We start from the raw sequence: 15827 nt of genomic DNA, 5'->3' as shown, positions 1-15827 counted from the left end.
TCTACATCCTCCCAGGCTGAGAGCTAACGACATCATGGAGCCCAACCTGACATACGTCTACCCCCATACTCGCATCCAGTCTCTGGTCAGCATCCTGCGCACCACAGTCCACCACGCGTTCCCTGTGGTGACGGAGAATCGGGGCAACGAGAAGGAGTTCATGAAGGGAAATCAGTTGATCAGTAACAACATAAAATTCAAGGTAAGGGAAATAGATTTATGTTGGGAAAGGGAAGAGGAAAATGAGGTTACTTGCCCCTCAGACCACTTTGGTCATTATTTATATTCAGAGTTGGAAGTTGTCTGTACACTATATGTGTCTATGTTCTTCAACAATCTGATTTCATCGACATGAAATCTTTCTGCCATTGAAGATCTGAAAACTTTCTATGCCAGTCTTCATGTAGCAGTGTGAAAATAAGTACAAAATCATTACTGTTTCAACCCCGACATTAGATCGGAATACCCTTGCCTCCAGAAAGTATACATATAGGAAAGAAAATAGAACCAACCTTTATTACTCCTCCTAAACTGTTAACTACTATAAACAACTCTCTATCTGCAGGGTTGATTTTCTAAGCCTCTAGTTGTATACCAGAACACCACAGAGAGAGTTCTCTTTCTCCTCTGGTGGCGCCAAAGGGCTGTCTCTTCAAGGCTGAGTTCTCATCCAAAGCTTAGTGCTGTGGAGGTTGGCTTTACTCTAGCAGTTTGGCCAAGAGAGACAGTCTATAATCCTTCCCTTCCCGTTCCCCCTTCCACTCACTTGGATTTATAAAAGCCCTCTGTCCTCCTTGTAAGCCTCTTCTCCCTCTCCTAGAAATCTAGCATTCTCACCCGGGCTGGTGAGCAGCGCAAGAGGAGCCAGTCTATGAAATCCTACCCATCAAGTGAGCTTCGTAACATGTGTGATGAACACATAGCCACAGAGGAGCCGGCAGAGAAGGAGGACCTCTTGCAGCAGATGCTGGAGAGGAGGTGAGATTCCCAGCAGGCTCAGGGGGCTGAGGAGCCAACTTCCTTCCCCATCCGCTGTAACTGCTCATCTGTTCTAGTCTTCTGGCGCTTTCATCTCTCTTCCTTCTGTAAATGAAGTGACGAGTTGTCTTCAGGGACATAGAGATGGTTTTTTTGCAGATACTGTGAAATGGCTTGCTTAGGGTAAACCCTAAAGCGTCAGCTCTGTTTGTTTTTGTGTAACAGATACACTCCGTACCCCAACCTGTACCCTGACCAGTCCCCCAGTGAAGACTGGACCATGGAGGAACGCTTCCGCCCGTTGACCTTTCATGGCCTGATTCTTCGATCGCAGCTCGTCACGTTGCTGGTCCGAGGAGTTTGCTATTCTGAAAGTCAGTCGGTAAGTCTTACTTCATTTTAGATTCTGGGCTTCTGATGGCTAAGTAGGCGTGAGAGGAGATGTGAGCATGCTCCCCAGGGAGAGAAGAGGTGAGTCATCAGTGACTGCTTTTGTCATTGCTTCTTCCTCTGTTGAGTTGTCTCTTCTCTGGGCAGAGAGACAGCGGCAGTGGTCCGTGAGGCCAGCACTTCCTCCAGGCCTGGTCTTTGGGTCTTCTTGGTGGTCTCTGGTCTTGCGCTGTTAAGCTTGTTCTTTTTTAGCGACAGTGTCTGTACTTGGATTTCTAGTATGAAGGAATTTCCTTACGTTTGCTTTTTCAAAAGAAGTCACATTAATTCTGGTAGGAAGTTTTTTCCCCAGTAGGTGGGGCAAGTTGTTCATAGGCTCTTTTGCCCAGTCACTGTAACTCCCTTACTTTTAAGTGATTCTTTTTTTTTTTTTTTTGCTTTTAGGCAGTTGGGGTTAAGTGACCTGCCCAGGGTCACAGAGCTAGTAAGTGTCAAGCGTTTGGTCTGAGGCCAGATTTGAACTCAGGTCCTCCTGACTTCAGGGCTGGTGCTCTATCTACTGTGCCACCTAGCTGCCCCCCCCCTTTTAAGTGATTCTTAAAAGTTTTAAAAATCACTTTACACTTTGCCAATTTTCCTCCCCCAAAATGGCCTCCTACACATTGCCCAGTGTGAAGTATTGACAGAAACCCTTGGATGTGAGCTGTACGAAGTTAGGTCCAGAGGGCTCCTTCTTTAGAGACATAACTTCTAAGTTACTTGCGTTTGGAGTGTGGCTTGTGGGTACACACCACTGTTTTACTCTTCAGCTCATGGAGGTTCAGAATTAGGTTGGGGAGACAGATGTTAACGACGTCAGATCAGATTCCTAGGTTTTGTCTCTCTCACAGTGCAGAGTGACTGTTAGTGTCTAACTTCATCAAGTGTGAGGCACTGAGCAAACTGAGGTAGCCAGGGTGGAGGGTCTGTCTCGGGGAGAAGCATCGATTTAGGCTGGGAGGGACCTGAGACATTGTTGAGGCCAGCTTGTCTCCCCCCAAGCCCTGGCCCTTCCTGGTACCATTTTGTAGATGAGGAAAGTAAGACCTGTAGAGGAAAGGGGACTTGGCAAGGTCAGAGAGTTAGGGAGTGACAGAGCCGGGATTTGAACCCAAGTCCTGGTCCTCCAAAGCTAGCATTCTTCCCACAGTACCTAGTTGCCACATAGTGTGGTAAGAGACAGGTTGGGTAAGATGCTCCATATCACGTGGGGCCTTTACATCAAGATGAGTTTGGAGTCATTCTGATGTGTGCTGGGAATCGGTTTCGATTCTTTAGCGAGGGAGTCATGGGGTGGAAGCAGTGTTTTAAGGAGATTAGTTGATAATGATGCACTGAGGAGGATTTCTTCATTATCTCAAGTTAGTGGGATGGTCTCGTGGCAAACCCCAACTAGTAGGTGGGATCAGCCTCTTTAGATGGGATTGTTTTGTGGACCACTGTCCTGGTTTGAACTGCAGAGTGCTAGCCAGCCTCGGCTCTCCTATGCCGAGATGGCTGAGGATTATCCCCGCTATCCGGACATCCACGACCTGGACTTGACCCTGCTGAACCCCCGGATGATTGTGGTAAGAAGGGGCGTCCCTTCGGGACTCAGGAGGGGAGCTTGGAGAAGGAGAGATGAGCCAGGCGTCAGAGGGAGGACCCCACTCTGATGAGACTGCCTTGACGCTGGGGTCTCGGGTGGGGTTGGGATCCAGATCTGGACTTTGATCCAAGGTATCCCTCCCCTGCCTTAACGCGCACCAGCAATTCCACTGCAGCTTAGTCTTTAAGCTCCTTAGTGGGCTAAGAAGTGATCACAGAACTTGTCTGTGCCAAAGGTGGGACTCTGGCCCAGGGCTTTGGGATTCCAGGGCTGAGCCCCTTTGTTGCCTGTCTCTTACATCTGGGTAGTAGAATGCATCTGAGGTAATCTGTGAACTCTTTGGCTCCTCAGGATGTTACCCCATACATGAACCCGTCACCGTTTACGGTCTCGCCCAATACTCACGTCTCACAGGTCTTCAATTTGTTTAGAACGATGGGCCTCAGACACTTGCCAGTGGTGAACGCAGTGGGGGAGGTAAGTCCTTGTGACTTGTGTGTTCTGAGCAAGGGAGAGGGAGCTTGTGCATTCAGAGTCTCCCACCTGGGCTGCCAGTGTCTGCACCTTCCAAACAGAATCTGTGTAATTCAGCTGGCATGGATTAAAGCTCAAGTGATGGGTCCTGTCGTTGTGGGGAGAGGATGTATCCGAGGAACTGTAATTGAGGACAGTAATCCATGATAAGTGCACCAGATGGTGTGTAAAAGCTGGGGAGAGGGCAAGGCCATTGCCAAGAGAAACGTGTTTGTGCATCAGCTGGGAGCGTGGCTGTTCCTCCTTCAGGCTCTGCCTCTGAGGCTGAGGTTCCCTGTGCAGAGACCCGAGCTCAGTCTGAGAGGACACAGACCTGAGGTCTGGGCACATAGATCGCACACACGCACTCAGATTAGCTCCTGTTACAAGCAGGGCTTCATGTCACAGACCTCCGTGCACCGCAGAGGGGATGGGCCTCGACGGCTTCCTCCTTGATGTGACATGCCGCCCACGCCTCAAGTTTTTGATAGGATGGAATGGATTCCTGTGGTCGGGGGAGAGTGAGCCTGGGGACACACAGGACTGATTCCTGTGACCTTGTGCTGTGTGTGCTCTTTACTGCTGCAATGGTCCCTGTCATTCACTTGCTCAAAAGTCACTCCTGACTTTTGGCAGGGTTTTTGGCAGGGCTGGGGCATGGGCATGGAGGTGGGAAACTGCTAGGTGTATTGAGAGGTCAATACATCAGCAGGTGTTTATCAAGCTTTTACTCAAGGCTAGGCATTTTGCTAGACACTGGAGATAAAGACAGTGAAATAGCCATACATAAATAAGTCTGTACAAAATAAATACAAGGTAATTGTGTTGAGAGAGAAGCGAGACAAGTCAGGAAAGGCCTGAGCCAAGACGTGGTGCTTGAGCTAGGGATTCTGAGAGGCATCGGTGAGGAGGAGCAGCGTTCCAGGCATGAGGACAGGCCTGGAGACGGGAAATGGAATGTCACGTGTGGGGCAGGGAGCTGGGGCCACTGAAGCTTCTTGGCCAGATCAGTGACCTGAGCCAAGCTCTGTGTATGGAAGCAAAGTCTGACTGGGGTATGAAGGTTGCCTTGGAGGCAGGGAGGGCCACATGTGGCCAGCAGGTGGCCCCAGCTTCGCACCAGCAGAGACCGCAAGAGAGAATTCCTGAGTTAGTCTTGTCTGCTGTTCTCTAGGGACGGTTTGGGCCTTCATTTTTTCTTCTTTCAGACTCAGCCTGTCACTTACTCTTCATTGGCCCAAGCTTCTTTGACTATAATCCTTGTCCCGAGTCTGTCTCCTGACCTGAAGTGATTTCTCTGTGTGAATGGGAGAATTCCCTTTCCAATGCTCTTGTGTTTCTCAGAGATGCATCTACTATCCTTGTTGCTGGCTGGCCGATGGGCGTGATTTCTTAATACTGAGACTTTCCATCGGTTGGCAGCTGGTCTTGCATGGGTACATTGATAGGAGGAGGGCGATCGAGCTGGCAGGTAGTAAAAACCAGCTAGACTGAGGCCGGTGTAGGGCAGGGGTGTGTCAGTCCTGACTGCCAGTTGAGCTCTTGGAAATCTACTCGGTAAATATTTATTAAGCATCTACTGGGGTGACCAAAAGACTTACAGGTTTATCTTTGATCTTTGCCTAGAAACTGAATGCTTCCTGAAATGAGTATTTTTAATGGCTTTTTATTTTTTTAATGTATTTAATTTTTTCCCCAATTACATGTTAAAACAATTTTTTTCACATTTTTAAAAGTTTTGAATTTCAAATTCTGTCCTTTCCTCCCCTCCCTGAGATGGTAAGCAGTCAGATGTAGGTTGTGCACACACAGTCATGTAAAACATGAAATGAGCATGCCTTTAGACTGTTATCGTTATTATAAAAAAAGCATTTCATTATCTGAGAGGGCTAGGGATCGAACGAGAGGAAGCATATTGGAAACCGTGAAGTGCCGGACAAGTGCACGATGCTGTAATTGGTATTGTTATTAGCAGTGGCAGCAGCTCCCTCTCCCCAGTTTATTCTGGCCAAGCAGACTGTTGTCATTTTATACTACTTATCTGTGAATTCCTCACACATGATTTTGGGTCTTTTTTCTTTCCTCATCAGATTGTTGGGATTATTACCCGGCACAACCTGACCTATGAATTTCTCCAAGGAAGACTAAGACAGCACTATCAGACCATGTGACCCTCACCGACTCCCCCTCCAGCTACAAGGCAGCCTTTCCTCTCCTGGGGAGAGCTGCAGGGTGACTCCTTTCCATTCCGCCCTGGACCTCAGCTCTCCCAGGGCGCGGAGGATTCACCAGTCGGTTTCACCCACATGCACGCAAAGCTGGAGTTGTCAGACATTTTGCTGGTCAGAGATGTGAGGGGTTTTCAGTAACAGCGGAGATGCTGCCTAGCAAAGAGCCTTCCCCTGGCTGGTATCTTCTCCTGCCCCTCTGCTGTCCTCCTTACCATCAGATGTTTGCACAGACCCCCGGCTCTTCCTTCAGCTCTACCTGGGGACCAGAAGTTCACACGTCCTACCCACTAGAGGAGGAAGCTTAGAGCATTTCATCCCGTGCACTCCTCATTGCAGCTTTCCTTCTACAGCTGATGCCTTAGTTGAGGAAAGGGGATTTTGGCGTCGGCAGGCACTGTCATACTGCCAGCTGTAAAATTAAGTGAGTTACTAGTTTGAGGAAGGGAGAACCTTACAGAAAGTTCTAACTTGGTCATCTTCTCTTTAGTTTTTAAAGACCACTTTCATGCTTCCTTGGGGTCAGCAAGTGTTCTCCTGGGGGCCCTGGGCTTGTGTTTGTTGCTAGCACATTCCAGAAGCACAGTGAATTAGAGCCTTAGTCCTGGTATTAGAAAGGGGTTAATCTCACAGCGAGGATGTCAGTGTATGCATGCCCTCAGCCAGGAGTCCGTGTAGGGGCAGAGCTTCTCCTGGCGCATCGTCTGATGGGTCCCCTCCACTCTCCGTGTTTTCAGTGGCCTTTGGCCGCTTAACGATTTAGTCTCGCCCTGCCTGTGTGAAGCTAGTAGATGAGATTCTCTCAGACCCCTTTTCCTCTCCAAAGATAACTAAGCAGAAGAATCTTTAGCTCCATCAGCTTCCTTGGTGAAGCAGCCCAGAGGAATTTAGCATCACCCAAAGTTACTTGAGAGCAGGGCACGCTGGGGTCAGATTGTCTCACTTCAGTCTGAAATTCTGTAGCATTTTTACATGATGGCAGAAACTTACATGGGCTGAGTACCTTCCCTCCTGACCGTTCCCAGGTGTGCGTTGAGTCAGAGAAATGAAAGGTGAGACCCGTCCTCCCACTGAGGGCTGAGGAGCTCTGGATCAGATGTGCCCCGCCATGTCCTCCCCAGCCTTGTTCCCACAGGCTCTGTGGTCCTCACTTTGCCCCGAGTTCTTCTGCTGGTAGTGCGGATAGAGAGAGGTCACCCAGATGTCGCTCCCTCCCTGATAGCGCATAAACTGCAGCTTCTCTTTTAAGCTTTGGGTTGAGGGCATTATACAAAGCAGGTAGCGTTATCTCCTCCAGTGGCTGTTGCTTATTCCAGTTCCACTGAAGTAGCTCCTTCTCTGAGCACGGCACGTGATGAAGTCAGGCATTGGTGGCCAGGCCCTCTCTTTTACCTCTGCTGCTGCCTTTCAGCCATTTCCTCCCCATCTAACTGCCCACTTGATGCTCATGTTTTCTTTGACCCAAGCTATCATGAATGGCATCCTCTGATGTCTTAGTTTTTTCCTCCTTCCTTGAAGGTGGGTTGAGGGCTTGCTTCAGCTCCTGTCTCCCTCTGTCACTGCTGTGGGGCCTTGGGCTGAGGTTCACATGGTAGACACTGCTCCGGTTTGGGAGGTAGGGTCAGTCCTGGCTTAAAATCAGCACATTTGAAAGTGAATTTTCCTCAAGAGAAGGTGTTCTTGTGAGTCTTGTGCACCTGACTGGGATTCACGCTGCCCAAGGTTCTTTATCATTTTGACCAAAATTACTATAACTTGTTTCTAAATTACTCACTTTTTCTGGATTCAGTGGAGAAGAGATTCCCCGCCATCCAGGAAATTTCCGGGACCAAAATGCCGGATCCCTCTAAACTGGGTATCTCCGTCTGATTGTGAATTCAGCTAACTGCTGTGGCCGCCACCGTTTTAACACATGCGAGTCCAGATGCTGTAGTAACATGATAGTTTGCGTTTTCTTTTTTTCATTTTTTTAAATCTCGTTAAGAATTACCAAGAGCTTTGGAAACCTTTTGCACCACAATGTCTGCACAAACTAGGAGAATTGTACCCTATTGAACAGGTGTTCTGCCCTTACGTTTTTCCTTCCCATCTGTCTCTCACAACTAACGTGACAAGTTCTTCTTTAAGTCTGTCTTCTCATCTGGACAGCAGATCCATATGGCCACGTCTGGAGGCTACTCCAAGGAATTTCCCATCCCAGTGCGCAGACTGTCAGAGTATGGGATTACACACTACCAGGAAAGGTTTTTCTGCAATCACTGTGGCCTCGAAGCAAATGATGGCGGAGTCTGAGCAAAACAAGATCATTGTTCATGGAGAACGCCAGACCACGAGGGGCCCAGAGCCCTCTGGGGCCTTGCGTTCCTTTTCCTGACTTGATGTCTTTGTATCATCCCTTTCTTGAAAGCCTGAAGGCAGCGGCTTTTCCGCCTGTGAAAGATGGAATGTGAATCTCATGACTTCAAATCCCCATCAAGCATCTGTTCTGTAAAAGAAACCAGCATTTTACACCTTCAGTGCAGCCTCCGGGCACTGCAGGCTATGCGGACTGGCACCTTAACATAAGCACCACAGTGTAAGAGGATATTTCTTTGGCTTTTATCCCCAACATGACATTCCAAAATTCCCCACTTCCAAGATTTTCACTCACTGAACATGGAAGGAGGACAAATAATGAAGCCACGCTCCCTGACTGATGACGTAATCAGATCATTTGCTTATTTTAACTAACAGTTTCTTAGAGCTGGTAGCTAAATGAAATTGTGTTTCTGGATATTGCTGTCTGTGATGCTGTTCTGATGCAGATCTAAGCAATGCCATGCGCCCATCCATGGAACAGTCTTAGGGAAAGGGCTTCTGGGGCCCCTCCTGAGAACCTGTGCAGTGTTGATGTGCAGTATTGCCTTGCAACAGTCATTTCAGTGGTAACATTTTTTTCCTGTTTGCACTGTTTGTTTATAAAATAATGTAAGCTAATTCCATTGTGTATATAGTATTTTTTTTAATTTGTACAAAAAATATTTTTGTTTGAACTTTTAGCACTTGGAAGTCCTCATTGTAACCATAACATGTCTGAGAATAAAATGTCCTTGTCTGTGTCCTTCACTCCAGTTTCCGTGATGTTTTTTAATCGTCTTTTCCCTTTGTAGTCAGTACATAAAAATTATGAATCTAGGATTATTGCTGTCATCCATCCTTCATTCTCAAAGAGGACCAATGACATCAGGAGCATGATGTCTTGACTTGCAAGTGAATTGGATTTAAGTGAGGCAGAGCTGTGCAAGGTCATCAGCCTCACTGTTTCCTCCAGAGTCACCAGAGTTCAGTGGCAATACATAGGTCAAGATGACTGGCGATGGCCTGGGACACAGTGGAAGACCTTGGCCTTTTTTTCTTCTTTTTTTGTTCTTGTTTTGGTTTTTTTGCTTAGGCAGTTGGGATTAAGTGACTTGCCCAAGGTCACACAGCTAGTAAGTGTCAATTGACTGAGGCTAGATTTGAACTCAGGAGGTCCTGACTCCAAGGCCAGAGCTCTATCCACTGTGCCACCTAGCTGCCCCAACCTTGGCCTTTTTAAGCTAAGTTCTTTCCCTGGTCTCAGTTGGTCTAAGACAACACCCATTCAGTGATCAATGGCTAGGTTAAAACTGAGGCAAAAGATGGCCTAGTTTGCCTTCACAAAAGAATCGATCAAATGAAGTGGGATAATATAGACTTGGTACTCTGCCAGATGTATTGTATCTGTCCCAGGAGCTCTCTTCAGGGTGTACTCATATTTGAGGATCAGTTTGTGTCGATTTACAGCCTCTTATTATCATCATTCCTGAAGTTTGATAGCCTCTGTTGACTTCTAGCTTCTTCCCACTGGGACATGTTGACAACTGAATTTCTTGTGACTTAAGTCAGAAGGACACCAAGATTTTATTTGTGTCACAGTTAGAATATCCCTCAGTGTGTTTACAAATGCTTGGCCAGCCCCTGTATCAATTGCTTTTTGTGTCAGGAACCTCAAAGATCCTAATTGTCTTTCTATAGCCAAAATGCTTAGGAATTAACCCCATGTATTCCTATGAAAAAACAAAAGGCATGAGAAAGGTAGGCAGGGAGTATGGGTGTCAGTGTATTTCATTAGTCCTTAAGAGTGTACAGTAGGATTCATTCTGGCAGACCTGATTATGAAAGCACATATATGAATTTTAAGATGAATATGTTTGCTCTGCTGTCTCACTGGTGGCATCTGAAAAGCTGGATGAATTATCGTGAGAGAGGTTATGGCCTTCAGAACCAATAGCCAATAAACCTGAGGTGAAAAACTCAGAGCAGCAAAGGACATCAGTGGACAGGAGAATGGAGAGCTGGCAAGGACATTAGGGATCCTGGCACCTAGCCACGTCATTTCATAGAGAACACTTTGTCATTTCCCCAAGGTCGAGGAAGTGATCATCTGACTGACTCCTTAGGTACATGAATGCCCAAGTCGTCTGTGACAAGATGGAAATCCCACCACCTCTTGAGAGCTATTCAAAGTTTTTATTACCCTGAAGTTCTTTTCACGCGGGACCTTTTCTACTTTGTACCGAAGCAGTGTGGTGCTTTTCCCAGTTGGGTAGTATTGGTATCACTGGGAGGTGGTAAGCTTCCAGCTAATCCTAGTCAGTGTCCTATTCAATAATGAATTGGAAAGGGCCTTGTTCCTGACAGCAGCCTCTGCTCTTGGCCCTCCTAGTCCTAAGTGCTCGTGGTCTTCCATGATGAAGTAAATAGGATAGCTCACCATACCCTGTCCTGTCTTTCTCTTCCATCCAGCACTGAGACTAATGGCTACTGTATTTTTTTATCCTTTTTTTTTCCTCCAAATTTCCTGTAATTACTGAGAACAAGGGTGCTAACCCATGTCTTCAGCCACTGTCTTCTGCCTGAGAAACTCCTGTTAATTTACAAGGATTCCATGGGGCAGTAAAAGCATGATAAAGTTGCACCTTCCTCAAGGGTATGCTGCAAACTCTTGTTAGAGCCTAATAATTCAGCCACCTAGATCCCTCATTAAGGGAATAGTGATTATATTTTAACGTTTAGATGTTAAAATCCAAGAGGTTTGTAAGCCTTTTTAAAACCTCATTTACACTTGATCAGAGCACCCAAATGAAACTCGTTTTTATTCTTTTATTCTGCCTTCAGTTCTAGTTCAAATACCTGAAAATAGTGCCAAGCCAGACCAACCCCTGCAGTCAGCTTCTGTGAAGCATACCTGATGTTTATTTAGCCCCTAGCATTGCCTCATTAGAAACACGTGCCCCAAAACTTGTATGTAAAAAAAAAAAACTTGATAAGAATTGCGCGGGAAGGAAAAACCACACAATGATAGACACGAACTATATTAGCCACAACAGGAGAAAAACGGCATTCGAATCTGTCTAAACAAATAGCCATTATGCTTTTCTTTGCCTTCAGATTCGATGAGAGGCGACTCTTTAGCTAATTGATTTTTTTTTTAAAGAAAGAATTTTTTTTTTTTTACTATCTGACAATATAGTAGCTGGAATAGACCTGAATCCCCCACTCTTTTTCCCTAGAAAATAAAGAATCACACCGGCCGCGACTGTTTCTGTCCATGGTGCTGAAATTTATTCGTCCTTGAACTGCTTAGGATTTAAACTCAGATTTAATGAAGGGGCAAAAGCCACCATCACACCACTTTGTCTACATTCAAAATTGTATTTGTGAAATGGCAAAGAAAGCTGTAGCTTGAACCAGGAGCGCATTCAAAGCCCAGTTGGCTGACAACAAATGGACAAAATAAAGCCAAAGTCCCAAAGGATTTGAAGCTTCTGTGGATCTGACTGGGTCCAGCACATGTTTTCCTCTTTGTGCATTATCTTCAGAACTATAAAGAGAAGACAGACATATATGGTTAGCAATATCCTGGCTAGACCACCTACAGAAGGCAACGTGAGATTGGAGTGGATGGCAGGTATAAAATGGGAAAAGAACTAAGACCCTTTATCCTTAATCTCTTGAACTGCTTCTTTTCCCTAGCATATTAAAGTGGCTTCCAGAGCTAGTGGACAGTTCAGACTATAAAGGGTGATTAAAGAAATCCTTATCCATTCTATTTTATTCTGGACTTCAATGACTCTGGAAAAGAGAGTGAGGCTGACGATGTAGTGCAACTCTGCCTCACTTAAATTCACTTCACAAGCAAGTCAAGACATCGCCTATCATCCAGTATTTTACCTTATCATCTACTTATTTTCCATCATGATGTCATTGGTCCTCTTCAAAAATGAAGGACCACCACCAACAACCCATTCTATTTGACCCTTCAATTTTATAACTCTGGAAAGGAAAATATGTTGAAGCCACTCACATTATAAAACAATGTGATTCTATGGAAGTTTTAATTCTCTAATACATCGGGGGACACTCACCCCTTTGGAGAATCAAGCATGATTGTTACAGCTTCCTAAACATACTGTAGCTACAGATACTCCCAAAGGTAAGAGTCATATATTTCAAAGGGAGTAAGAATCTAGTCCCTGTGTCTGCTGGGAATTTCACTTGGTAGTGAGCCCCTCTACCTCTGCTTGAGTATTAGCATAGCTATAAGACTTCTTTCCTCCTTATCCCATTCTCATATCTCCTTACCCTAAAACTGTTGCAACCAAGTCCACTTTGGGCTCCTATTCTGTCAATCCTGCCCCCAAAGCAGCTGGAAGACCTCCTCAGACTTCGAGGAGAAGTCAAGAGTGCCCGAAGCTTGTTCTTCAGGAGGGCAGATCTCTCAGATTGCTCCCAAGTACCCCGGTTGAAAGCTGCCTCTCGCTGGGCTGGGCTGACTTCCTCACTCCAGGAAGAGAGGGGGCTGAGTGCTTCCTCAGCCTCTTCATTCTGCTCATTAAGTCCTTGTGAGGCCATGACCTCGTCTTCTAAAGGTATCTTGTCCTCCAGGCGGTCCAACAAATTCTAAAAATAAAAAGGGGGACAAAGAGAAGAGTTGATGAGTTCATTACATTGGGAGAAAGTGACCAAAAAAATCAGCACCATACCAAAATACCTCCCCTGATTGCTGTTGTCCCTGCCAAGCCTCTCTCTGGTCCTACCTTGAAATCCACCAGGTCATTATTAGACACAGGATTGGCTTTGGTTCGACCTTGAAGCTGCAAAGTCAAAAGGAGGAGAATGCTGATGGAGATGGTAGTGAAGGAGCCCATGCTGTGATTGGTCTTCAATCTCAGTCAGTCAAACACTTGCTGTCTCTTCTCTCTCCTCTCTGCTCTTGGTCTTCTGACCCTGTTCTCTTATGCCTCCCAGTCTGCCTCTTTGCCTTTTTATATCCCCCTACAGCACCCTGAGACCGCCCAAGGGGTGTACCCCTCCCCATTCTGTCACTTGCAGTGATAAAGGACTGGAGCGAGGAGCCAAGAGAAGATGTCCTTTTAAAGTTATCAGTCCAGTGCAGACTGTCACAACCTCATTGTAGAGGTGGCCTCTGCACTTCAACGGTTGTCACAGCCTCAGGAACCCTAGGCTGCAAGAGTCACATTCTTGTTGATTTGACTGAAGAGGTTTCACACTTTGAAGGTGTGAGAGGAACCAAAAAAAAAAAATCCTTGATTATCTCACAAAGATGCCTCAGGATTCTTTGCTTCCTTGCTGTGGAAACAATTTAGGGAAACAGGATGGCTGGCCAGGATCCATCTCTCCCCAAGCTTGTTGCTCGGATGCTGGAAGGTCCAAATAAGGACAAGAAAGAAGGAAATTACAGGCAACCTCCAACCTAGAGAAAGAGTTCAAGCTGACACAAGTCCAGATGCTTGGGTGATTTTATGCCCTTTCTCACTCAATTCAGATTCTTCCTCCTGCATGTGGGCTCCCAACTGTGACTACAGTTCCAAATGGTTGAGTAAAGCAGAAGTTTTGGTTTTTTTTCATAAAGACTGTAAAGTCAGCACCAAGGATAGAATGTGAGAAACATCCCATGGGAGAAACATCCCAAGCATTCTGCTCCCACATATCAACACCAGAGAATATTTTCCTGAAGTTGCTATCCCCCACTCACCACCCTCAACACATAGCCTTCCTCTTCCATCACTTTTCCCTCTTGTAAGGTGTTGATGGAGATGATTATGAAACTAGAGAAAGCCAACATCATCATTCCATTGCCATGTGGTATTCTAGAAGCTATTAAATCAGAAGTCTGAAGCTCATACTGAATTCTAGCCTTGCCGGGGGGAAAAAAAAGTCAATGGGGTTGGTTAATGCGGAGAGGGCTTTGTGGCACGTACTAGTCTCCTGGATGCTTCTCTACCTCACATCACTTGGTGCAGGCAAGCAACAGAACTTTGGACCCTAGTTTCTCTGTCAAAGACTAACAAGGTGCAATCAATATAGAATTTATACAAACTCTTGAGAATTGTACTAGACATTAGCACTTCCTAGGCTTATAGATTTAGATTGGGAAAGGGCATTAGAAACCAGTGAGTCTAATATGTTCATTGTATAGATCAGGAAACTGTGGCAGACAGTAAAGTGACTTGCCCAGGGTCACACAGGTAGTAAGTGTCTGAGGTGAGATCTGAACCCAGGTCTTCCTGACTCCAAGTCCACCATATCATGATGCCTCTTTAATTCAGTAGGCACTTATTAATCAACTACTATATGCAAAGCACTGTGTATTTAAGGAAGACTATGAATTGGGAGAGATAATTTACATGAGATGTGTTTAGGGATTTGGGATTTGGGAGTCTAGAACCTTTAACACAGTAGCCCAAATCACAGAATTTCAGAGTTGGAACGGACCTCAGAGACCGTCTAGTCTAACCCACACATGAACAAAAATTTCCTCTATAATGCCCCTCCTTTCAAGAAATTCTCCTTGATTGATATGAGCCATGTTCCAAAATTAACCATCATCAGTCCTTCTGTCACCTTTGCAATGGCTGCCTCCCTTTGTGTGGGCTTTCCTACCTTCTTCTATTAGACTGTAAACCTCCTAGGGGGAGTCCTTATGTACTCACACACCTAGCACGTTGATACGTGCTTCATGGATAGTCTGAAAGCGTGTTAACTGATTGACTCTGTTCTTACTCCTGGTCTTTGGAAGCCTTGGAGAAATTCTCCATGGTGCTAATTTGTTTACAAAATGAAGAACTAATCCTGTCCCATCCCTGCTTCTCAGGGAACACTGTGACCAGTTCAGTTAGGTACTCTGAACTTGTTTGCATCACAAGAGTCACAAAACCTGAAATTTGGAAGGGACTTCAGAGGCCCCCTAATCCTTCCCATGCTGGAATGAAAGAAGCCTTCACTTCCACTGTCTTTGCAAAGCCATCCTCTAGGTTTCAGCAGAAGACCTGAAGCAGTCCATTCCATTTTCAGACAACTTCAATTGTTGTGAAGTTTTTCTGGTATTAAACTTAAATCTTCCTCACTGCAGCTTACAGCCGTCATTCCTGGTTCTGCTCTTGGGAATGAGACTAATCCCTCAAATGCCAGAAGATAATCGCCATGTCTTCCTGAACTTTATTCTCTCCTCCAGGCTAAATATCCTGTTTCTTGATGAAATCTAATGTTTTTTTTCTAATAAAGATTGAATCTAATTACTATGATCATCAGAAATATTTCTTGGTCAGTGGGTTTCAGGGCTTTGGAAGATGATGAAGAGGAGGAAGAGGAGGATAATGACTAACATGTGTTTGATGCTTTAAGGTTTGCAAAGTGTTCTGCATGTTAAATTATTTTATTTAATTCCGCACAACAACCCTGAGAAGTAGGTGTTATTATTTTCCCCATTTTACAGATGAGGAATCTGAAGCAGAGAAAGTGAAGTGACTTATCCAGTGTCCCACAGTTAGTAAATGCTTAAGGCAGAACTTGAACTCAGATCATCCTGACTCCAAGTTCAACACTCAATCCACCTAGACCCCCATTGATGAAGAATACGATACTGAGCCATTGTGAGTTGGAATTTAGTAGAGCAAATCAACATTCTCCTGATGATCCTGCATGACTCAAGTCCTAAGTGCATGTCAGGTTATTTTTAGTAACACTAGTTTGACAAGAAGCTATGTTTCCGAGAAGTAATTCTTTCT

At 45.6% G+C, this 15827-nt stretch overlaps 2 protein-coding genes across 5 annotated transcripts in view; one reads left to right on the top strand and one right to left on the bottom strand.

The window, feature by feature from the left end:
- CLCN6 (chloride voltage-gated channel 6) overlaps positions 1-8841 on the top strand; it is a 33359-nt gene extending 24518 nt beyond the window's left edge. For 2 of the 4 annotated variants that reach the window (XM_078145674.1, XM_020973691.2), the window contains 6 exons: positions 16-202; positions 821-978; positions 1204-1360; positions 2868-2975; positions 3347-3472; positions 7885-8841. In XM_078145674.1, the coding sequence (XP_078001800.1) occupies positions 16-202; positions 821-978; positions 1204-1360; positions 2868-2975; positions 3347-3472; positions 7885-8028 (880 nt within the window). In that variant the 3' untranslated portion in view covers positions 8029-8841. Of the gene's footprint in view, positions 1-15; positions 203-820; positions 979-1203; positions 1361-2867; positions 2976-3346; positions 3473-5598 lie in introns of all 4 variants that reach the window. The other 2 variants (XR_002321907.2, XM_020973697.1) reach the window with 2 other exon arrangements.
- Positions 8842-12314: 3473 nt separating this feature from the next.
- On the bottom strand, positions 12315-12947 carry NPPA (natriuretic peptide A). The gene is made up of 2 exons (XM_020972050.2): positions 12837-12947; positions 12315-12699 (listed from the first exon to the last, which is right to left on the bottom strand). Exons 1-2 carry the CDS (start codon positions 12945-12947, stop codon positions 12337-12339), a joined length of 474 nt encoding a protein of 157 aa, XP_020827709.1. The 3' UTR covers positions 12315-12336.
- Between the last annotated feature and the right edge of the window lie 2880 nt (positions 12948-15827).

The sequence above is a fragment of the Phascolarctos cinereus genome, unplaced genomic scaffold, assembly GCF_003287225.1.
Source record: "Phascolarctos cinereus isolate Bilbo 61053 unplaced genomic scaffold, phaCin_HiC Scaffold_726;HRSCAF=1367, whole genome shotgun sequence".
Classification (NCBI taxonomy): domain Eukaryota; kingdom Metazoa; phylum Chordata; class Mammalia; order Diprotodontia; family Phascolarctidae; genus Phascolarctos; species Phascolarctos cinereus.
The sequence above is the reverse complement of the archived record's forward strand: the minus strand, read 5'-3'. Positions and strand labels throughout refer to the sequence as shown.